Source organism: Manis pentadactyla, chromosome 3, assembly GCF_030020395.1.
Source record: "Manis pentadactyla isolate mManPen7 chromosome 3, mManPen7.hap1, whole genome shotgun sequence".
Lineage (NCBI taxonomy): Eukaryota > Metazoa > Chordata > Mammalia > Pholidota > Manidae > Manis > Manis pentadactyla.
The window spans coordinates 33995078-34021340 of NC_080021.1; the positions used below are offsets into that span (position 1 = coordinate 33995078).

Sequence of the window (26263 nt, forward strand, 5' to 3'; positions counted from 1 at the left end):
CATGCTTCCTTTGATGTAATGAGAGTTGGTATATTTAGCTTTGTATGTGTTTGCATAAACAGGACTGGCAAAGGGCTTAATCAGCATTTAAATTCAAATAAACACTGCAGCTACCAACTGTGATATGATATGTGTCAAACAAAATAACCATTTGGGTCAAATTGGTGCCTTTGATGTACATTTTTTACCTGTCCTGTCTCTGGTAGTATTCCAGCCATAATGGCACCTGAAGAGGTTTTGTGCTTTCAGTAGGTAAGAAGGAAAATTCCAAATGAACTAATCAGGAATATGTAGGTTTTTTTAAAATTCAGCTTTATTTTGTAATGAGGAGTCAATTAAAACTCTCTCCATATATACATATGTGTGTGTATATTTACACACACACACATATATACATATGTATACATATGTATGTATTCATATACGTATATATACACAATTATATATTTATGCACAAATCAGTAAAATGTCCTTTAATCATCACTGTCATGGACCTACCATTACAGTTTAGTGAAAATACATTTTTGATGATGAGAAGATGGTATCTTGGCCCCATTTAACCATGGAAATAGTTACTCCAGTTACTATTCTGAAACCCAGAGGAAAATTCTAAGTGTAGTTGGTTTCTGTAATCAATGCTGAAATGTATTGTTAAAAGATAAACAAAGGCAATTAAAATTTTCAAGAGTTTATTTGAGCAAATGTCAATTTGAATTAGGCAGTGCCTAACAAAAAGTGCTTAAGAGCACTGTATTTCAGGAGCTAAGGGAAAGGTTTTAGTAGAAAAGATGAGAAGCAAAGAAATTATTTGATTGGCCATAGCTTAAACAGTTTCCTTATTTGGGAAAGCCTACTTGACTGTTTATGATTGGCTGTTCTTAAGTTTCAGTTTTCTGGCTTCAAGTGCATTGACTCTGGTTTAGTTTGGGTTTACTTACATAGGTTACCAAGGCATCAGAACCCTGTCAATCTAATGGCCTTCTAATTTAATTGTTTGGGCAATGTAAATTCAAAAATAAGATGCAACCTTTTTCTGTTTTATTTCATTTGTGTTAATGGCATCACAGATCATATGTTGATATTTAAAGAGAAATAACAATGGTAATTTATATGGCTAGAGCATTTTATATTCCACAAACCACTTCCCCATGTATGAATTATATTTGCAAAAAACATTTAGGGTAGACAGGTCAGAAAATTTGAGTGATTTCTCATATTGATATATCTAATGAATCAAATCTAGGATTCAAACTGAAGGATACACATTTCTTTTCTGTCCCCCTTGATTAGTAACACTAATAATTAACTAATTGAATGAGAACTTAAATGTGGATTATATTAGAGGAAAAAAAGTACATAGGCTTTAGAAAATAATTTTTGCTGCACGTTAGCATCAGATAACCATGGAGGATGGGGAAAGGAAAAAAAACTACATGTTATAACTAAAAATTATAAAACTTTGATGATTTATCATCACACAAAGCAAGCTTAGTGATCTATGAACATTGGCTTCTTGTGATATAAATAATGGATGTGTATTTTCTCATATTTTTATTAGAATGGAATGCTCACCATAGCCTACAAAGCATTCTATATATGCAAATACTGAAATAATACACAAGTAATATTACCCTACTTGATTGATCTATGAAATTTTCATGCATCTCTATTATAATAAGTTTTATGACATATATGGCAGGGTTTTGCTTTATTTATGGAAAAACATCCTGAAAATTCTCTTGAATTGTTTTTGTTCTCTTTCCACCCAGGAATTAGATGTATGGAGAGAAAAAATTCCTGTTGTCAGCATATTAATCTCCATATTGTTAAGAAGCATACTATATAAGATTTTAAGAGATAACAAACTTGTTCTGCATCTGTAAGGCTAAGAAATATGTACTTTATGGAAAATTGCACAGAAAATTCATGGGAAAAAAGACACCTTTTGATGAGAAGCTACAACTAAATAGTTGTCAGAGACCAGTAAAGGTGTATTAGTTGCAACAAGAAGAATTTGTGATAGCTAAAACCTGGAAAACATCTCAAAAACCACAAATCCATCAGAACTTGTAATGAAAGGGAGGTAGAAAAGGAAGACAATAGCACAGTCAAACTATGTCTTACCCTAAGAAATGAATTCCATGTGTTCTTTTCATTTTCATTTAGTGTCTTTCAACTGTCTGTGCTATTTGTAGCTGTGATGCTCCAAAATATTTTCATGTCAGTGGATACCTAGTGGTATCCTTTGCAACATCACATGTTCTACTTAGATACACTATTCAAGTACACTCAAGTCCTGATGCAGGGTCAAGTTTACAAAATGGGTCCTGAATTATTCCTTAATTTAAATACACTTTTGTAAATAAGCATTAAAAATCAACAGGTCCTTTGTACTATTCAGGTATGCTCATAGGTTTTGCTTCCATATTTATCTTTCCATGTTGGTTAAGTGCTGCCTTTCCTAAACTGACTTCAGGTCCTCAATTATTTTAGGAACTCACGCCAATAGTTTTGCAATATATTTTAGTAACCTAGCTGTCACATGATGATGTTATAAACATACATAACATATTGCTTCCTAGTTCTCTGCTTACTTTCTAGGCCTGAACTTAACAAAAGGCAGTAGAGCCATGGTTTCACTGCAGTGGCATTGGAAACACTCTTGTGCCCAGTGAGCATCATGATCAGAAAAGAGACAGATAATGAGCACACTGAAGTAACACTGCTGGCCATAGTGGTGAGACTCAAGAACCAACACCATATTCACCTCTTCCTCCTCAGTCTAGTTTGCAGTGTTTTTCTCACCCTGTTATCAGTTTGTACCAACATCTCCTCTCCTTCCAGTTCCTCTTTCCAAGTGTACAATATGAAGGGGTTAGTTTCAGATATTATTCATGTCCCTTCCCTTCATCTCAAAAACCACATAGTGTGAGTCTATTTCTGACTTCTTGGACCAGTTTTGATTAGAGGCTCACTAATAGACGAACCATTATCTCAAAGCTCACCTCTAATAATCTATGCTTGGCTCTGTTCTAAGCAATTTTACATATATTAGCTATTTAATAATTTTAAAAATCTTATGGGGTAGATAATATTGCCACTCCTTGTTTAAAGATGTAGAAACTGAAATCCAGAATGTGACTTTCACATTAAATATCAGTGAAACAGTAAATGTCAGTGAAGATTTGAACCCAGGAAGTCTGACATCAGAGTTTGCATGCTTCACCAGCTCTCTGTCTATACTGTCTCTCTCTTGTGATTCCTTTCTCTCTCTAAGGTTTTGCTGACACTAAATGGGTCTAAGTAGGGGCTAAGAGGGAAGTCAGATAACATGGAAACCCAATGTGAACCTAATAGTAGCACCTGAATCTTTTCTATAAATGATGAAGATGCTGCTGCTGTTCATACCACCAGTTTTGCCATTTTACCACGTGCCTGCATATTGTCTCATGTAATCCTAGGATCCAGTGTTTTCCTGGACGCATGCTGGCTGTGTAACTATAGGAAAGTTCCTTAGACACTGAGACTAAGTTTCTTCTAATTTTCAATCCTTTATGTGGAAACCACATTGTTAGAAGAGAAATTTAATCAAATTTAAAAAGATATATTTTGAGTACCTCCTTGATCAAAATATTTATAGGTACTATGTGGAATACAACAATAAGTAAAGCAGTCCCTATTCTCACTGGGCTTAATTGAGCTAATGTGGCAAAACTTTAAACCATGTCTTTCTTAACTTTCCATCAAATTAATTAGCTATGGAGCTTCTCCTTACAGCCTAAAAATGCACCTTTCCAATCTCCTGCTGGTGGGGAGTATAATTGACCAACTGCTGTGCTCTGAAATCCATCACCATGTTGGTGCGGAAGCCACAATTCCAAGGGCTACTTCCAGACAATGACACATTGTGACAGTGACAACGATACTTAGTGGGACCTGTTCCTGGGATCTGTAGGACCCCACTGACACATGGCTTTGACTTACGCACTCTATCAGCCTTACCAAGCATTCTCACACCTGCCCTCCAGGCTGACGGCCATTTAATTTCCTTCTAATCTCCCTTCTTCCGCGTGGCTGGAACTGCATCCCGTCAGAAGGTGTTCCTGGCGAGCTCTGGCTTTGTTCCAGTTTTCCCTCACAGGCATTTCCCTTAGTAAACCTCCTGCATGTTTAGTCTCATTTTGTCATCTGCTTCTCAGAGGTCACAAACTAACATACCTGTTGTTTGGGTTTCAATCATATGATTACAAACTTAAGGTAGCTCAGCAACAGCTTAATCAATGAGCAAGAATTTCTAGGCAGACATAGGTTTGAAAGAGCAGCTCTCAAAATTGACCCACTGGATCCCCAACGTGAAGAGGAAATAGTTGAATCAACATTTACTCTTGGCCTAACTGAAATGGCAGGAAATAAGTTTGCTAATGGGTCATTAAGGAAATACCCTCATGATTAATATTTTTAAAAGGTCTTGAAAAACTGTTTGATAACCCATTAGGAGATGGTTCAGTGAACTATGATGCACAGGTGAAATCTGAGCTACCATCTCTTTTTATAAATAAAGTTTTATTGAACATTTATTAAATGGCTACACTTATTCATTTATATGTTGTGTATGGCCACTTTCACAATAAAACAGTAGAGTTTGAGTAGATGTACCAGAAATCATATGACCTGCCAAAACTAAGACATTTACTATTTGACCCTTTACAGAAAAAGCTGGGCAACCTGACCTTGGATACAGATTCCTAGAGAACAAAGATCTTGTATGTCTCTTTCACTGCTCTGTCCTTAGGATTTAGAAAAGTACTCTGTACACAGCAGGCGCTCAGTAAATATTTATTGAATGATTAAATTAACTATTGTCCCTTAATTTTGGTGGATTTCAGCTCAGTTGTCCCAAGCCCAAGGACAATGTCTTAAGTGTTTTGTGTTGATGGTAATATATGCCCACAAATAGCTGTTGGGCCAGAAATTGAAGAAGAGCAGGCTACTGCAAAGATGTTCTAATAATTTTGGATGAGTGTATTTTGTATACCTGAAGAACATCAGAAATTTGGCCACCTTTAGTGTCAGGGTGAACGGGGAAGAAGTTGGATGCCATCAGCTGCAACAAGCAGACCTCATGGTGATGTGAAAGAAACCATTTTGATAGCAGTTGTACTGACAGAGGGAAGGTGCCTTTCTCAGCCAGAGGGAGGCTTCTTGCATACAGCTGTATGAGTCTACACAAAGCACTCAGACTCCAGAAACACTCTACCTGGGTTCCATTCTGACTCCACTGTGTATTAGCTCTGTTTGGCAAGTTACTTCAACCTACAATTTTTGCATCTGTATTATATACTATCTCTACTAAATTCCCAAACCCAGTGAGGCTATCACTATGTATTATAAATATAATATATGTAATATAAAATACTGAATAGTATATATAATAATTACATAGTAATTATTATATATTAAGACTAAGATTAACTATAATTCTCTAAGATTATCTAATTTTCACATTCAAGTTTACTCAATTGTTCTACCAAAAATTTTATAGGCATTTTATTTTTCAAAACTTAATAGTCCTTTTTAATTTGGAGGAAACTTACACTTTTTTTCTTGAGATTTTAAAGAAGTTGGATTAGTTGTTTCTGTAAACTGTGCCATATTCTGAATTTGTCTGAATATTTCTTCATGATGCATTTTAATTTACTTTTCCATTCCCCCATGCTTCTTTAATTCTTTAAGCTAGAAGTTAAATTGACGGGCTCAATTAGATTGAGTTGAACTATTTCTATCATTGTGGTGAATGTGCTTTGTAAAATTATTGGTTACTTCCTATAGCATCTCATTAAGACGCACAAATGCCAGCTTGCCACACTCTCAGTGATGCTATTTTAACTTGGTGAGAAGCCTCCATATCTTCCCTTCTCATTTGTCCACTTTTCCCTTGGAAATTAACAACCTGTAGGGTGATACTTGGTCACATTGGCCCATCATTGCCTAAATGAATTATTTCATTGATTTTGTAAAGTGGTGATCTTCTTAACTCTCTCATTCCTTGTACATGTATTAGCATTCATGCTTCTATAAAAATCTAATTGCCAAGGTATCATACCTTGTGTCATGTTTTATTTCATTTGAAAAACATGATTGAAATAAAAGGATATGCAAACCCACAAATAAGACTGATTTCAAAGTTAATATGCCAGTGAAGGACATTTTCCTGTGTGGGAAATTTTCCTTTTAAGGAAGATCAGAGGCACTCTCAAAAGTATTAAAGAGAAGCTGGCTGAAATTCTCTTGCTCATTTTCTTTGAGAAACTAGTAATTTTTAGTTTTGTTTATTTTTTAAAGAAAGACCTAAAATTTTATAGTCCCTATGTCCCCAGGTTCAAGTCATACCTTCCTTAAACTGTGGTATGTTCTGGAAGATATAAGCTTTGAAAATGTTTTACATACTCTTCACTCTCCTTTTTTCTTTTTTTTTCTTTTCTTTTCTTTCTTCCTTACATTCTCTTTCTTTTCCCTTTCCTTTTCGTTTTTGCAGGGCTGTGCTTTTGGAATGTGTTTAGGCAAAAGAAGGAAATGTCTTCTGTCATTTTAATGGAACACTTAGATTATTGCTAGGTACCAGGCTCCATAGACACATGGCAAGAGAGTGGTCAGTTTATCATAGTTTCCTGTATAATTCTTTCAGTTGTGTCTGCATTTGAACTTCAGGCCTATTTTAATACATCAGTGGAGACAGTTGAAATAAAGAAACTATTGGGTCAAGGTGATGAGGAAAGAAGAGAAGGGATTGGTATTTGTGCTCAAAATTGGACTGAGATGACCCAACACTTAGTCTGGATTTTTGGATTTGTTTTCATCCTTTTCCCACATTCAAATGTTGCTTTAGATTTGGGCTGTTATCATTGAAATCCAACTTGATACTTATGTGGCCTGTGACCCTCTGTCTGGCCATTACTCAACTTGGAAAACAACTCACTATTCACTGTCCAGTGTATTATCCAACAAATTCCCCCTTTGCCCCAGTGAGCTGGGCCTCTGCTGGGCTCCAGAGGTTTGAAGGGCTCTGGATGGAGTAGTTTTGCCTGTGTTCAAATGACATCGTCATAGGGCAGAAAGACAGCAAATGAGTGAACAGACAGAATGATTTCCAATAGTTATGATTCCATAAAGAAAATAAAGCAGAATGGCCTGATGAGGATAATGGGGGTGTTATTTACAGAGTGGCCAAGAAAGACCTCCCTGAATAAGGCTTAAATGATGAGAAGAAATCAGCTATGCATCTGGGAAGAGATGGGCATTCCAGGCAGGGGAAGCTGCATGTGGAAATGAATTTGGAATGTTGGGGTGCAGCAAGAAGGCCACTATGGTTGGAGCATAATAAAAGAGGAGGACAGTGGCAGGAAGTGAGATCTGAGAAGTAAACAGGGTGCTGGTCACATAGGACTTTGTGGGCCAGGTTATAAACTTTGTAATTTATTCTAATTGCAAAGGGAATCCATTAACCTATTTATCATAGGAGATTACATGATAGGATTTATTTTTTTAAAAAGATCACTCTTGTTGCTATGTAGCAACTGGACTAGAGATAGAACAAAGTAGAGAAAAACTAGGAGCTGAAGTAGTTATCAGACTTAGATACAGGCAGCTACATTTCCCATTTTGGATGGTTCCATTCTGTTCTCACATTCTTCTCAGGCATGGAGAAGAACAATTTCTGTCCTCTGTAAAATAAAAATTGAGCTTTTTGTGAATATCAGGAAGTGTGATCAGAAAGTATGCTGAATAAAGGTGAAATCGATTTTATTTAATGACATATGATGTATTCACTGATGTAATACACTTTTCATTCATTCAATAAATAGTGTCTTCTCTGTCCCAAGCACTGTGCTAAGTGTCCCCAAAAGACACAGATATCTTATCCTCTATTTAACTACTTTATAATTGTCATTCTAGTTAGTAACACACAAACAACTTTCCTGGACAAAAAAAATGTTTAATAGTTGAAACTTTTAACTTGTGTATCCCCAGTCTTTATATTCTCTACAGTTTTTTCCTCTAGGCTCAAATCCCAAATCCTCTTGCTCCTGTTTTTCCTCAAATTACTCAGAGTAGGAAATTATTTTATAAAACTCTAGAACACAATTGAAATAAGTTTCAATTGGTAGTAGTAACTTTTAGACTAGCTTTCAGATCCATATTCAGGAAAATTGTATAAATGAGCATCATCAGCTTAGTTTTTAAAACACAAATGCCCTATCTAACCATTCTCTTCTCTGTCTACATACCCTCACCCCCCAGTTACTTACCCCATCCACAGTAGGGCTGAGACTACAGTGGGGGAGTGAAAGCAAGTTATACAAGACTGAATCATGCATGTACATGGGCAAATCCAGTCTTTACTTTAAAATGATGTTCTATTCAACATGGAAATTTTTACATTAATTTTGATCTTCAAAAATATTGCATTAAAATATTACCTTTAGGATAAGGAAAAGCCCACAAACACATGGAGGCTTAATAACATGCTCCTAAATAATCAATGGATCAATGACCAAATAAAAACAGAAATCAAGCAATATATGGAGACAAATGACAACAATAATTCAACACCACAAAATCTGTGGGATGCAGCAAAGGCCTTGCTAAGAGGGAAGTATATTGGAATACAGGCCTACTTCAGGAAAGGAGAACAATCGCAAATGAACAGTCTAAACTCACAACTAATGAAACTAGAAAAAAAAGGAACAAATGAGGCCCAAAGTCAGCAAAAGGAGGGACATAATAAAGATTAGAGCAGAAATAAATAAAATTGAGAATAATAAACCAATAGAAAGAATCAATGAAAGCAGGACCTGGTTCTTTGAGAAAATAAACAAAATAGATAAATCCCTAGCTAGACTTATCAAGAAAAAAAGAGAGTCTACACACATAAACAGAAACAGAAAAGAGAAAGGAAAAATCACTACAGACATAACAGAAATACAAAGAATTATGAGAGAATACTGTGAAAAATTACATTCTAACAAACTGGATAACATAGAAGAAATGGACAACTTTCTAGAAAAATACAAATTTCTAAGGCTGACCCATGAAGAAATAGATAATCTGAACAGAACAATTACCAGCAAGGAAATTGAATTGGTAATCAAAAATTTTTCAAAGAACAAAACTCCTGGACCAGATGGTTTCACTGCTAAATTTTATCAAACATTTAGTGAAGACCTCATGCCCATCCTCCTTAAAGTTTTCCAAAAAGTTAAAGAGGAAGGAACACTCCCAAACTCATTCTACGAGGCCAACATCACTCTAATACCAAAACCAGGCAAAGACACTACAAAAAAAGAAAATTACAGACCAATATCCCCATTGAACATAGATGCAAAAATACTCAAAACAAAATAATAGCAAACTGAATTAAAAAATACATCAAAAAGATCATCTATCATGATCAAGTCGGATTTATTCCACAGATGTAAGGATGGTACAACATTAGAAAATCCATCAACATCATCCACCACATCAACAAAAAGAAAGACAAAAACCACATGATCATCTCCATAGATGCTGAAAAAGCATTTGACAAAATTCAACATCCATTCATGATAAAAACTCTAAACAAAATGGGTATAGAGGCAAGAACCTCAACATAATAAAGGGCATATATGACAAACCCACAGCCAACATTATACTTAACAGCGAGAAGCTGAAAACTTTTCCTCTGAGATTGGGAACAAGACAAGGATGCCCACTCTCCCCACTTTTATTCAACATAGTTCTGGAGGTCATAGCCACAGCAGTCAGACAACACAAAGAAACAAAAGGCATCCAGATTGGCACGGAAGAAGTTAAACTGTCCCTGTTTGCAGATGACATGATATTGTACATAAAAAGCCCTAAAGAATCAACTCCAAAACTACTTGATCTAATATCTGAATTCAGTAAAGTTGGGGGATACAAAATTAATACACAGAAATCTGGTGCGTTCCTATACACTAATGATGAACTAGAAAAAAGAGAAATCAGGAAAATATTTCCATTCACAATTGCATCAAAAAGAATAAAATACCTAGGAATAAACCTAAACAAGGAAGTGAAAGACCTATGCTCTGAAAACTATGACACTCATGAGAGAAATTAAAGAAGATACCAATAAATGGAAACACATCCCATGCCTATGGATAGGAGGAATTAATATTGTCAAAATGACCATCCTGCCTAAAGCAATCTACAGATTCAATGCAACCCCTATCAAAATACCAACAGCATTCTTCAATGAACTAAAGCAAATAGTTCTAAAATTCATATGGAAATACAAAAGACCCCAAATAATCCAAGCAGTCCTGAGAAGGAAGAATAAAGTGGGGGGATTTCACTCCCCTACTTCAAGATCTACTACAAAGCCACAGTAATCAAGACAACTTGGTACTGTCACAAGAACAGATCCATAGACCAATGGAACAGACCAGAGAGCCCAGATACAAACCAAGTATATATGGTCAATTAATATTCTCTAAAGGAGCCATGGATATACAATGGGGAAATGACAGCCTCTTAAACAACTGATGTTGGAAAAACTGGACAGCTACACACAAGAGAATGAAACTGGATTATTTTCTAACCCCATACAAAAAAGTAAACTCAAAAATGGATCAAAGACCTGAATGTAAGTCATGAAACCATAAAACCCTTAGAAGGCAAAAATCTCTTGAATATAAACATGAGAAACTTTTTCCTGAATGCATCTCCTCGGGCAAGGGAAAAAAAATTAAAATGAACAAATGGGACTACATCATGCTAAAAATCTTCTGTCCAGCAAAGGACACCATCAGCAGAACAAAAAGGCATCCTACAGTCTGGGAGAATATATTTGCAAATGACATATCTGACAAGGGGTTAACATACAAAATATATAAATAACTCACATGGCTCACCACCCAAAAAGCAAAAACGCTATTAAAAAATGGGCAGAGGATATGAACAGACACTTCTCCAAAAAGAAATTCAGATAGCCGACAGGCACATGAAAAGTTGCTCCACATCACTAATTATCAGGGAAATGCAAATTAAAACCACAATGAGATATCACCTCACACCAGTTAGGGTGGTCAACATAGAAAAGACTAGGAACAACATATCCTGGTGAAGATAAGGAAAAGGGGGAACCTTTGTGCACTGCTGGTGGGAATGTAAACTAGTTCAGCCAGTGTGGAAAGCAGTATGGAGGTTCCTCAAAAAACTAAAAATAGGAATACCATTTGACCCAGGAATTCCACTCCTAGGAATTTACTCTAAGAATGCAGGATCCCAGTTTCAAAAAGACATATGCACCTCTATGTTTATCACAGCACTATTTACACTAGCCAAGAAATAGAAGCAACCTAAATGTCCATCAGTAGATGAATGGATAAAGAAGATGTGGTACATATACACAGTGGAATATTATTCAGCCATAAGAAGAAAACAAATCCTACCATTTGCAAGTACATGGATGGAGCTAGAGGGTATTATGCTCAGTGAAATAAGCCAAATGGAGAAAGACACATATCAAATGATTTCACTTATCTGTGGAGCATAAGAACAAAGCAAAAGCTGAAGGAACAAAACAGCAGCAAATTCACAGAACCCAAAAATGGACTAACAGTTACCAAAGGGAAAGGGAATGGGGAGGGTGGGTGGGAAGGAAGGAAGAAGGGGAATAAGGGACATTATGATTAGCACACATAATGTAGTGGGGGCACAGGGAAGGCAGTATAGCACAGAGAAGCCAAGTAGTGACTCTATAGCATTTTACTTGGCTGATGGACAGTGTCTGTAATGGGGTATGTGGTGGGGACTTGATAATGGGGGGAATCTAGTAACCACAGTGTTGCTCATGTGATTGTAGATGAATGATACCAACATAAAAAAACAAGAGGCAAAAAAAAAAAATGTTAAAAAATTGCTCACTCTGCTTCCTTTATGAGAGCAGGATATTGGGAAAAGACTGAAAAACTGAATGTAGAGAAATAAGAGAAATAAGGAGTTAGTATATAAAATGTTTATCTTTTAAATGGGATACTATGATACCATCATGATGTCAAATAGTGTATAATACAGCTGAATGATGCTCCTACTACATTGAGGGAAGAGAATTTGCAAAAATAGTCATGTACTGAATTGTAGCATTTTTATTTTTATATGACATTTTGTCAACTTGTGAACATAAAGGAAGGGTTGGAAAGAAAAGACACATTATTAATTGGGTATAATAAGATTGTGGATGTTTATATCTTGTTTTTGTTTTTCTATACTTTTTTATTAAAAATTATAACTTATTGCTCTTCTAAAAACAAATTGTTATTAACCATTGCCATTTTTTTCTCACTGTCACTGCCTCTACAAAGCATAAGCCATAGCAATGATTATAAGGAATATATATATATGTGTGTATATATATATATATACACACATATATATATATATATATATTACCTTTTTAATGAGTTTTTTGCCACCTTCTTAAATCTTGCAACTGAGGCAATTGCTTCTCTCATCTCACTCTAGTCCCTGTCCCACTTCCCTGCAAATACACTCCTTACCCACCAACCTCCTGTAGTCCAAGTCCATCCTGGTCATGACAGTATATTTGTAAAGGCTTTCTATGTGCATCTAATATAATCCCAGGTTTAGACCTACTTCGCAAGAGGAGGAAAGCTTTAATGGTGTCATTTTTAGAGGACCCTTAGATTGATAGTGATCCTCCAGAAATTTTCTGAGGTCCCTTTCAATAAGTAGTTCTAAGAAAGATATGGTAGTTATAAAAGTTTTCAAAGGACAGAGAGCTTTTAAAACTAATTATACCTCTTCCTTGCCCTTTTTGCCTTCCTTAAGGGAGAGGGGGTGGGTAAAAAAGACTGAGAGAGGAAGGGACAAGGGCACTGGCACAGTTCGAAGTCATCTTGTGGTACTGGAATGTGCAGTGTTTGCTCAGAGGATGGGTAGATTTGGGTTCATGGCTCACAGACTCATGTTATATTAAAACCTGACTGGCACCATGAGTCTCTGTGATTCAGAATGACTTGAACATTTACAGTTTCTAGAGGCCCCAGTGTAGTACAGCTGAAAGTGTAACTACAGTCTTCAGTGCAGTCTGGGTTCCTGGTCACTTCATTTCCTCAGAGTAAGATCCAGGATGGGTTGATTTTCCCTCTTTTAGGTTTCTGTGTAGAGCGTTAGAATTAGAGTCACACTGGGTTTGAAACCCAGCTTTTCTCTTAGTTTCTGTGTGGATTTTGGCATCTCTCTGAACTTTAGTTTCCTCATTTGTAAAGTTACAATAACAATTCCTCCTTCAACAGGTGCCCATATCTATGAAATGATAGGACATCTGGAAGATGACATGACCTAATGTGTGATAGATATTCAACAACTGTGAATCATGAGTCTGTCTAAACTATGTCAAGCGTTGTTTGCACATTCCTAATTGGTTTATACAAGGTGACAGATCAAGGAAGCATATTTTACATGCCTATTAGTTATTCTTAATTATATACAATATTGGAGATAATATATAAAAAGCAACTAGCACAATAGAATATTCTAGGGATTCCGGACATGTAAATTTAAATATTAAAATACACTTAATAATACAATTTTTTCATTCAGCTGTAGCCTCAATCTCAAATGTAATGTCTAATAGACATGTAAAACATTAGTAGAATGGAGATCATTTAATTATTCTAGAGGAAATTTTATTTTAAAAAGAAAACACAGTTAAATAGAAAGCCAAAACAATGTTTCTAGTGCTTGTGATTGAAGTTTGAAATGTTTTTATCTTTTATGTTAAGGTACTAAATCAAACTTCTCGACTTGAAATACAACTGCTAGAGAATTCGTTATCAACATACAAGCTAGAGAAACAACTTCTTCAACAGACAAATGAAATCCTAAAGATTCATGAGAAAAACAGGTGAGAATTATTATATTCCTAAAAATCTTTATGTTTACATTTACTTATATCTTCCACTTTTCTGTCAGCTGTTAAAAAAAAACAGATTGAAGCTGTCTTCAGAAAAAGAAATATAGACCCAAATTAATTTTTAATGTAAAAAGGAAGGAGAGCTTAAGGTGAATACAGCAGGTATGTCAACAGTAGTATTAGTACTGCTCCTTACACTCTTGAAATACTTGCTTTTTAAAACTTCTATCACTAATTTATCTAATGTTCAGCTGTTCAGGTCCCACCATAGCCCCTAAAATTAATTGATTCTGTGGTGAAATTCACTGACACAAAATACTGACAATTTTCAGCAAAATCAACACTTACAGCAGTAGAGAAAAGAATAAAGCCTCTGAAAGTATAACTTGAATTATTTCTCTATCTGCCTTTAAGCTTCTGCAGAGCTGTAAGTTTGTTAAATTCAAAGGCCTTGCACTAGGGAGAAACAAATTTTTTTTTTCCCAGAAAATTATACCTATAAAGTTGATTTAAAGAGTTTCCTCAACCCCACATTTTTAAAAGCCATTTACTCTGGGCTTATTACATTTCTTTGGTTAGCTTTATAGATGTGTTTTATGAACTATGAATCATCTCAGGTAAGTAGAATAGGACTGGATCTTGAAAGCTGGGATGACATAGGGACAATATTATTTTGAAGTCTTTGACATTCATGACTTATGTGTAGGACAAATGTATGTTAAGTGCATTTCTTCTGGATATTTGGATGGCTTGAAGTTTTAGTTCTTGTGTATTATATTGAGTTAAAGACCATCATGTTGATAGAAATGAGTTAAGTATCGTGTTGGTGCAGCTGGTTTCTACCATACCACAAACCAGGATGGCACCTAAGAGGACTGCTAGCTCTCTTACTTTACAGATGAGGGAACAGACTCCGTAGAAGTGAGTTACCTGTGCAAGATTACACAGCTTGTCAGTGACACAGCTGTGGGAATGTAACCCAGGTTTGTTTACTTCTGGTCCTGCTCTTTCCATCATAGCACATAGGCTCTCAATACTATCTACAACCTAGAAGGATTTCCCAACTTTACACTAAAAATAGACCTTAATGACAACAATTATAATTAAACTTTTACAAGAAGAAGATAAACGTGACTGTTGGTTTAGAGTGTGAAAGGACTTACTCATGCTCTATGACTTGTATTTCTAAGTTTTACATTTATTTATCTTTGTACTGTGTCATGGGGTACACTGTAAATCTATAAATAAACTTGACAGGACTTGACCCTGAACTGGTTGTATGATGAAATGTTTTGGAATTGAAAATCCTGCTGAACAGTACCATTTGTCCTAGTACAGTTTCATAGTAACCAGACACATACACATAACGGGTACACTTCTTCAACCATCCCTTAATTTAGGGTCCCACCATGCTTTAACTTTGTCACTAAAAGTGAACAATTTATAGTCATACATTTCAAGATGCTATTGTGAAGGCTTTGCCTAGGAAAGAATAAGTAAAACAATGTTAATTTTACCTTATTTTTAAGTTGTTTTTATAATTATATAAATAAAAACATATATTGTAGAAAAAGGAGAAAGTACACAGAAAATGAAAAACCACAATCCCATCACATTGAGAGAGTTGCATGTGTTGCTGGGTATTACATATAAAATGTATTTCTCACAACAGGTTGTGTCATGCTATACACACTGTTCTGCAGCCTGCTTTCTTTGGAGATAGATATCTTTGCTAATCAATAATATCCCTCTCATATTCTTAATAACTGCCTTGTGTTTCATTTTATAGGTATAACTAACCTAGAGTAGTTTTAAACCATCTCTCACCAAGTATGTTATCCCATTTGATTTATTTCTTAAAAAGTTGTCAGCATGAATTTACATTCTTTAATTATTCCCCTGCTAATTTATGTTTTATCTCTTGGTCTGCATTTGACACTTTAACTATCAGGATACCATAAAAAAAAAAAGCTGGGAGGCCAGAAAGGGCTCACTTGTAACTACAAACACAAATGTCCTCTGCTCTCTCAGTTTCCATGTCTCTGTCACTATCTTTCTCTCCCTCCTTCTCATATTCTTTCTTTTTCTTCTTCTTTTGTTTATGTAACAAATATGACCCTTCTACCCTAATTCTAGAGCATTTTGGATTTTTTGTCTTGCCATCATAATTCTTGACATAGCTCATGGTATCATCTCCTACTATGGAATTCTCACCGTAAAATGTTTTTTTTTAAAAGGGAAACTGCTTAGAAGTTGTTCTTTCTGTTCCATTAGTAAAATAAAGCTAAGTCAAGATTTGAGCTCCCAAAAGAGCTTCACTGTGGGTCACGGCAGAAAGGGCTTCTCCATGTGTCACAACCTCTCAGAGGAATCTGACTCCTGCTCCTGACCATATACATGCCTTCTGTTGATGAATTCTGTTCCCTTGTTAAATTCTAATTTCTAAGGAAAATTCAGGCTTTCTTACATATGTAAAATCACACCATTTATTGCTAATGGTAATTTTTTTTGAACTATAACAATTCCCTTTCTCAGTAATACAGGTATTTCACAGTGAATTCAGGGATTCAGGTTTTAACTTGAAATTCATTTCTGTGCTTACGCTGACAGAAACTTACATTACATGTATCTTTTACTCCTACTCTGTACCCCTTTCCTTTTTGACTCTCAAATATGACATTAGTTTGCATGTGGTTCCTGGGGATATTTTTCTATCAATATTCTGTATCTCCTGGCATTGCCATATCTCTATACTTATCTGTGTCTTCCTGTTGAGGGGTCCAATGCATGTAATGGAGTGTTAGTGGAACATCTATTCTTAAACCAGTCATTCTTCCATGAACCACTTTGGGTCTATCTTTATAAGTGTATATATATATATTCTTATATGAAATGAAACTACAGGAACTCTGCCAAGCACTTTCTAGAGCTAAAAAGAAATGTGCCCCTCTCCCCCCACATTTAAAGGGATAGAGGTCAAAGTCAAACATGAAGCTGTTTATGTCTTTAAAATAGTTTATTGATCATCCCTACCTATTCCTCAAATGAATTTTAATCCTCCAAATGCAACAAAAAGCAATTACTACATTGAAGCATCTCTGAAATGTAGGAACAACATGCCTTTAGTTGGCCAGGTCTGGTTTGGATCAGCTAATATGCTGTGCAAAGGGGATTATCTAAATTAAGCTTTGTTTCCTCCCCAAGGAATGTCAGGGGTTGTGTCTGGGTGTGTGACTTACCAGCTTTGTGTATGATGGGGCTTCAGCTGCCAAGTCGGTGAGCTGGCCCTTGGGGGGGTCCACCACTTCTTTGGCAGAACAAGGAGGAATACTTTATGGACAGGATTATACTACACAATCATGCTGAGAGGTCCTGCTGATTTACATCCTGACAAATTAAATTCATCGCTTGTAGGATTGAAAATGGATTTTTGGCCTCATTAGATTCACTTCTTTATCCGTAAATGGCCAAAGGCACAAAGCAGAAATAGGATTAGCAACATTTGCTCTACTGTTTGTTTTCCTAGCAATCTAGTGGGGGGTGACTCCAAGAAGTTTCCAGTTTGCTTTCTTTAGAATTTTTTTTTCTTCTGTTGGATGCTATCCTAATCTCAAAACTTATTATTGTTTCTTACTTCAAGGAAACAGCATTTATAAGTAAGGGATCATTAACCATATAATTGAAATTTCACAACCAAGAACCCAAGAAATGGGAAGCATTAATATTTACCTTGCACATAAGAGGTTGGTATGGCTAAAAAGTGGGACATATAATTGTCAACTTTTATAGATTCCTCCAGAATGTTTCCTGCAACTTCTCAAAACAATAGAAAATAGAGGTGGACAGGGAAAGATGTTATAATGCAAATTCCTTCAGCAAATTCCTATGTATCCATGTAACTAGATCTTTTGGTCTAAAAAATTCTGTCAGCTGACTGGGTTTCAAGGCACCTGCCCATCCTCAGATTTAAACCCAACTTTCTCCAAAGTGGGAGCACAGACCAGCAAAAAAATATTTCAGAAGAAATCCTTCTACCTCACCAGGGTATTCAAGAAAGAGAATCCATCTGCTCCCCATGTATACAGAGATGTAACACTTGGACTTTCTTGATATTGTGTTGAATTTGCAGAGTGAAGAAAAAAGAAGTCTTCCCTAACACCATTCAGAGTGAAGTGAAACTACACATGTGGTGGCCATTCTGACAGTTTGATCAAAATGATAATATGCTGCCTAGTTATATCAGGTGAACATCTATGCCAGGGGCTTTACATACACTATTGCTAAACCTTCAATTAGTCCTGAAAAGTACCTATTATTATTTCTATTTTATATGTAAAGAAATGGAAGTTCACAGAGGCCAAGTAACTTGCCTGTGACTAACACCTAGTATATGACAGGTTTCAAGTCCATGATTCTCTGTGATAATTATTATAAAAATATTTTCCAACATGACGCAGCTTCACAATTAACTGATATGGATATCAAATTACCCATTTAATACTAACAAATATAAACTTGAAGAAAGAGGCAGGCTAGTTGGTTTATTTATCCCTCCTAATACGGAGTTGGAAATATAAACTATTTTACCTTGGGAATTCACTGAGCTTATTTGACAAGCCTTATCTATCTTCTAGCTGGAGTTTATGGGAAGTTACTAAGTCAGTTAATTTTAGGTGATTGAAGTGTGTGTAATTTCAAGATACTATATTATACCTTGTGTAAGTCCAGGGAAAGGAAATCCCTGGGCAAAATACCCCTAAAAAACCAAAATCAGTCAAAGGGAAAATAAAGTTGAAAACCCGTTTATTGCTCACAAAACTGCAGTGCCAGGAGGTCTTTCTTCTCTGCTCAAGCAGCAACCACACCCTCCCTCCGCCTCCCCTCTCAGGTACAGATAAGCCCTCTGTTGCCCAGGTAATTACCCATTGATATGGAGATAAACTTCTCCACCCCTGAGGAAAGATGCAAATGCACTAAAGTCATACTTCTTTCCACCTCCGAAGGCCTATTGATATGCAGATATACTATAGCCAGGAAGATATTCAGGAAATACTACAATTTTACCCACAATCCACCCTTCCAGAAATCTCCCCTTACAATTTAGTCGATCCCCCTCTTCCGACCAATCCATAACATGCAATAGCAACAGCAATAAAATCTTGATAATCCTCAAGCCAGAGGATTCAGCCTATGCAGATCAAGTAAATGTACTTTACAGCACAATCTCTAAGCACAAAATACGTTTCTACACTTGTTTACTCATTCCTAACAATCATGCTAGATTGCTCACAAAACTTTTACCAAATATTAGACAAACTCAAGCCTCTCCTTAAACATTATTTTCTTGACAACAGCAACATAATCACAATTCTCAAGCCAGAGGATTCAGCTAGGTTCAAATTCCCATGCAGATTAAGTCCAAAGCTCGTCCATTCCAGCCATCACACGGCAGCTGCAGCCAGGGGGCGCATCCGGGACACAAAGAGAGTAGAAGCAAATAACTGTGATTGTCGGGGGCCAATTTGCTGTTATTACAGGAATACACAGAAGGCCAGCTTCCAGGCCTTTTCCCCAAGATGGCAGAAGAACCAGCCATCGCCGGTCCATGTGTTGAAATGTCCAGGGCCATATCCATTTTACTCCTAATTGCTGCACCCATCCTTGCAACACATGTCCAATTAAGTGGGTACCTTGATCGCTCTCAGTCACCGGCAACCCGCCATAGGCTGCAAAGACATGCTCTAGGCCCCTCTTGGTGGTTTGCTGATCTCTACAACGTGCAGGGCACTCCTTCCGGGCTCGGCTGACTTCTTCAAAGGTGAAAGACAAGCCACACCAATGGGCCCACATTGTCTTTTGAGGCGTCTGTGCCACACCACTCCGTGGCCTTTGCGTCCAGCCTTGCACCCACCACGCGATGGGATAGGAGCTTATTGGCTTGGTCGGAGCTGTTCCGGCGATGGGCTCGTAGCCAGCAAGGCGTGGTACACAGCAGCCAGTTGCTTCTCTATTAATTTGACCCGGACCTCTGCTCCTTTCCATGGTTGTGGCCAGGCTCCGGCCGGCAAGAGCAGCAGCAGTGGCAGAAACAGAAGCCTTAGGCTCAAGGCACAGGCCGGGGTCGGCGTGGCCAGCAGCGGTAGTGGTGCCTCCACGACCACACGACTGTAGACACATGTCCGTCGGCGGGAGCACCACTTCTCCCCATCATTTCTAGGGGCGGCCCTCCCAAAGGTCACACCCATTATGACAGATTTTGGGTTCACAGGAATCCTGCCAATACTACGCCAATTGTAAGTCCGGGGAAAGGAAATCCCATGGCAAAATACCCCTAAAAACCAAAATCAGTCAAAGGAAAAATAAAGTTTAAAACCCGTTTATTGCTCACAAAACTGCACTGCCAGGACGTCTTTCTTCTCTGCTCAAGCAGCAACCACACCCTCCCTCCGCCTCCCCTCTCAGGTACAGATAAGCCCTCTGTTGCCCAGGTAATTACCCATTGATATGGAGATGAACTTCTCCACCCCTGAGGAAAGATGCAAATGCACTAAAGTCATACTTCTTTCCACCTCTGAAGGCCTATTGATATGCAGATATACTATAGCCAGGAGAGATATTCTGAAAATGCTACAATTTTACCCACACCTTGCAAACAAATTACTGTTATGGTATACTAAAGTATTGATTTTTATTACTTACATTGTCTAAAGAAATGAAAAGTTAAGTCACAGTCTTTTTAATTGAAGCTGTCCTCCATTTAATAAGTTCTTTAAAAGATACAAGTAAAATCTTGCTAACTTCTAGTATTAAGATTAGGTTGAATTATGTTAGTTTTATGTAGTAGGGATCAAGGAAAAATATTTGAATTCATACTACTCTATTTTATACCTTGCAAATGGAACATTTATAGACACTTATTGAACATTTTTTTTGCTTTTCATGTTTTTAAAAAATTGATTTAATGACATGAGTAATCTTTTTTCCTTTAAATTTCATTAACCTTAAGATTTTAGACTGGGGAAGAATTCTGAATGAAACAAGGAATCTAAAGGTTATCTGAATTTTTCCCTTTCCCTAATTTCTCACACTCACCAATGACTTTCAGTGCCATCAGTTCCATCTACTAACTATTTTTGCAGTCTGTCCTGTTTGTTCTCTTTCCATTGACAATGTCTTTTCTCACTCTCATTAATTTCTGTTTCAGCCATTGCAGTGACCTATATGCCTCTCAAGCCACCTGTTATCTAGAGTTCAGACAAAGTCTTCTTTCTAAAATGCAAGTCAAATTATTTTTTCCTTTTCTTCAAAGCCCTCCCCCAACACACACACTAATTCAGCCCAATTTTTGAAATCTCTAGACAGCATCTTCCCAATCCCTTAAGGATTCTCTGTAGCTAACTGGAGATAGTTGAAGTACTTTAGTACAGAACACAGTCCATGATCATTATAATCCTAATTTTATAGCCTTACTTCCACAAGTCTTTGTATTTTTTAGAAAATACAGCCTGATAGCTAAGAGCATGAGCTCTGAGGCCAGGACCTGGGTTTCACTTTTCCTTGATGCTTCTATAACCAACTGCAACATACTACTGTGTGACTTGGGGCAAGTTACTTAAAATGTCTGTGCTTCAGTTTCATAATTTGTAAAACAGGGATGATGATAAGCATTGTGTGAGGGTTAATTGAGTTAATGCATATAAAACATGGAGAACAGCATGTGTCATACATAGTAAATGTGTTTTTTTTTAACATTTATTTTTATTTATTTATTTTTTTTAATTGCCCTTAATTCTCAATGGCATGTTCATTTTCTCTCTTTTTTTTTCTTTTTTTTGAGAGGGCATCTCTCATATTTATTGATCAAATGGTTCTTAACAACAATAAAATTCTGTATAGGGGAGTCAATGCTCAATGCACAATCATTAATCCATCCCAAGCCTAATTCTCCTCAGTCTCCAATCTTCTGAAGCATAATGAACAAGTTCTTACATGGTGAACACATTCTTACATAGTAAATAAGTTCTTACATGGTGAACAATACAAGGGCAGTCATCACAAGACTTTCGGTTTTGATCACGAATTATGAGCTATAAACAATCAGATCAAATATGAATATTCGTTTGATTTTTATACTTGATTTATATGTGTATCCCACATTTCTCTCTTTATTATTATTATTATTTTTTTTAATAAAATGCTGAAGTGGTACGTAGATGCAAGATAAAGGTAGAAAACATAGTTTAGTGTTGTAAGAGAACAAATGTAGATGATCAGGTGTGTGCCTGTAGACTATGTGTTAATCCAAGCTAGACAAGGGCAATAAAACATCCACATATGCAGAAGATTTCTCTCAGAACAGGGGGGGTGAGGTTCTAAGCCTCACCTCTGTTGATCCCCAATTTCTCACCTGATGACCAACCTGCGACTGTGCCTGTCTTAGGTTGTTCCTCCCTTGAGGAATCTTACCCGTCTCTGGCTAACCAGTCATCTTCCGGGGCCATACAGGGAAATGTGAAGTTGGTAAGTGAGAGAAAAGCCATATTGTTTGAAAAGGTTAGCTTTTTACTTCTTTGCATATTTATGCCCTGTGGCTTCTATGCCCAGCATTTTTCTTGAGGTATCTTTACCGCTTGGAGGAATTATGATATTCGGTGAATTCGATATGAGGCACAAATTCTATTTAAGGGTTGTAATTAGGAAGGAAGAAGAAAAGCTATAGAGGTAGCAGACGGAAGAAAACATGGGAAGATTGATTATTTCTTTGACATATCTTCTTGTAGAGTAACTTCAGCATGTATAGGTTTTAAACTACTACTTAAATTGCGCACACACATTAACATAATAGGAATACAGTTACGTAACCAAAGCAGATCTGTAATTACCAGCCATCTCCAGTGAAGCCAAGAAAACCAGTTAGGCACCCTAGGCATTTGTGAAAATTTGTCTATGATATAATGGATATTGTCCAACCGTACTTGAACAGTCTGAGAGAAATCAGACAAATTAAAACAACCCATTCCTGGGAACTGTTCACATCCCATATGTTCTTTTAACAGTAGATAGTCTGTAGTCATAAGATTTTGGAGTGCTACAACTTGCACGTCTCCTAATTCTTGGTTGAGTTCCAACAGTATAGATCCAGTCAAATTTTTTGTTTTACTGTATGTACAGGCCAGCTTAGATATCTCGTTCTTCATTCCAATGGCAAGTCCAGGAACCGGTGGGATGAATGCAGCTACAACTGCAGCACTACCTGGATCTTTGTTGAGGTTTTTTGATGATCATCTTCTGGTATGACTCTTCCAGAGAGTGCTGATGTTGGAAGTTCTTCTTTATATTGTATCTTAGTTCATTTTCTGGGTAGCCAAATTAGGCTTTGATCCTCTGTATAAACACAAACAGACCCTTTGCCCACACTTTGATATGCCCTTTATACCATTGTGTAGAACTCATTGGAGATCACCACACAGGAACTGCTTTTTTTTTTTTAAGAGAAAGGAATATTATCAGAAAAGTGTACCTCCATAGCCGATCATCTGACACCCTTTAAGTGATCAAAATTAAGGATATTTAAAGCATGCATTAATCATTGATTTACAATTAGTTTTATCCTATCAGGGAGTAATCTCCCTTTTCTTTCTTTCTTTCTTTTTTTTTTTTTGTTATCTTTGATCTACACTTACATAAAGAATATTATGTTTACTAGGCTCTCCCCTATACCAGGTCCCCCCTATAAACCCCTTCACAGTCACTGTCCATCAGCATAGCAAAATGTTGTAGAATCACTACTTGTCTTCTCTGTGTTTTACAGCCCTCCCCTTTCTCCTACCCCCACATGCATGCTAATCTTAATACCCGCCTTTCTTCTTCCCCCCCACTTATCCCTCCCTACCCACCCATCCTCCCCAGTCCCTTTCCCTTTGGTACCTGTTAGTCCATTCGTGGGTTCTGTAATTCCCCTGCTGTTTTGTTCCTTCAGTTTTCCCTTTGTTCTTATACTCCACAGATGAGTGAAATCATTTGGTATTTCTCTTTCTCCGCTTGGCTTATTTCACTGAGCATAATACCCTCCAGCTCCATCCATGTTGCTGCAAATGGTAGGATTTGCCCTCTTCTTATGGCTGAGTAGTATTCCATTATGTATATGTACCACATCTTCATTATCCATTCATCTACCGATGGACATTTAGGTTGCTTCCAATTCTTGGCTATTGTAAATAGTGCTGCGATAAACATAGGGGTGCATCTCTCTTTCTCAAACTTGATTGCTGTGTTCTTAGGGTAAATTCCTAGGAGTGCAATTCCTGGGTCAAATGGTAAGTCTGTTTTGAGCATTTTGATGAACCTCCATACTGCTTACCACAATGATTGAACTAATTTACATTCACACCAGCAGTGTAGGAGGGTTCCCCTTTCTCCACAGCCTCGCCAACATTTGTTGTTGTTTGTCTTTTGGATGGCAGCCATCCATACTGGTGTGAGGTGATACCTCATTGTAGTTTTAATTTGCATTTCTCTGATAATTAGGGTTGTGGAGGATCTTTTCATGTGTCTGTTGGCCATCTGTATTTCTTTTTTGGAAAACTGTTCAGTTCCTCTGCCCATTTTTTAATTGGATTATTTGATTTTTGTTTGTTGAGGTGTGTGAGCTCTTTATATATTTTGGGCGTCAAGCCATTATCGGATCTGTCATTTAAAAATATATTCTCCCTTACTGTAGGGTTTATTTTATATATTCTCCCATACTGTAGGATTCCTTTTTGTTCTATTGATGGTGTCTTTTCCTGTACAGAAGCTTTTCAGCTTAATATAGTCCCACTTACTCATTTTTGCTGTTGTTTTCCTTGCCCGGGGAGATATGTTCAAGAAGAGGTCACTCATGTTTATGTCTAAGAGGTTTTCAACTATGTTTTTTCCATGAGTTTAATGGTTTCATGACTTACATTCAGGTCTTTAATCCATTTTGAATTTACTTTTGTATATGGGTTTAGACAATGGTCCAGTTTCATTCTCTTACATGTAGCTGTCCAGTTTTGCCAGCACCATCTGTTGAAGAGACTGTCATTTCGCCATTGTATGTCCATGGCTCCTTTATCAAATATTAATTGACCATATATGTTTGGGTTAATGTCTGGAGTCTCTAGTCTGTTCCACTGGTCTGTGGCTCTGTTCTTGTGCCAGTACCAAATTGTCTTGATTACTATGCCTTTATAGTAGAGCTTGAAGTTGGGGAGTGAGATCCCCCCTACTTTATTCTTCTTTCTCAAGATTGCTTTGGCTATTCGGGGTCCTTGGTGTTTCCATATGAATTTTTGAATTATTTGTTCCAGTTCATTGAAGAATGTTGCTGGTAATTTGGTAGGGATTGCATCAAATCTGTATATTGCTTTGGCAGGATGGCCATTTTGACGATATTAACTCTTCCTAGCCACGAGCATGGGATGAGTTTCCATTTGTTAGTGTCCCCTTTAATTTCTCTTAAGAGTGACTTGTAGTTTTCAGAGTATAGGTCATTCACTTCTTTGGTTAGATTTATTCCTTGGTATTTTATTCTTTTTGATGCAATTGTGAATGGAATTGTTTTCCTGATTTCTCTTTCTATTGGTTCATTGTTAGTGTATAGGAAAGCTACAGATTTCTGTGTGTTAATTTTGTATCCTTCAACTTTGCTGTATTCCAATATGAGTTCTAGTAGTTTTGGGGTGGAGTCTTTATGGTTTTTTATGTACAATATCATGTCATCTGCAAATAGTGACAGTTTAACTTCTTCTTTACCAATCTGGATTCCTTGTATTTCTTTGTTTTGTCTGATTGCCATGGCTAGGACCTCCAGTACTATGTTAAATAGCAGTGGGGAGAGTGGGCATCCCTGTCCAGTTCCCGATCTCAGAGGAAAAGCTTTCAGCTTCTCGCTGTTCGGTATAATGTTGGCTGTGGGTTTATGATATATGGCCTTTATTATGTTGAGGTACTTGCCCTCTATTCCCATTTTGCTGAGAGTTTTTATCATGAATGGATGTTGAATTTTGTCAAATGCTTTTTCAGCATCTATGGAGATGATCATGTGCTTTTTGTCTTTCTTTTTGTTGATGTGGTGGATGATGTTGATGGATTTTCGAATGTTTTACCATCCTTGCATCCCTGGGATGAATCCCACTTGGTAGTGGTGTATGATCCTTTTGATATACTTTTGAATTCAATTTGCTAATATTTTATTAAGTATTTTTGCATCTACATTCATCAGGGATATTGGCCTGTAATTTTCTTTTTTGGTGGGGTTTTGGTATTAGAGTGATGTTGGCTTCA

General features: G+C 36.8%; 1 protein-coding gene across 1 annotated transcript in view; it reads left to right on the top strand.

Annotated features, from left to right (window-relative positions):
* The window catches only part of ANGPT1 (angiopoietin 1), a 274777-nt gene that overhangs the window by 162930 nt on the left and 85584 nt on the right, over window positions 1-26263 (top strand). Inside the window, exon 3 of the mRNA XM_036876436.2 lies at window positions 13827-13948. Within this exon, the coding sequence (XP_036732331.1) occupies window positions 13827-13948 (122 nt within the window). The remainder of the gene's footprint in view (window positions 1-13826; window positions 13949-26263) is intronic.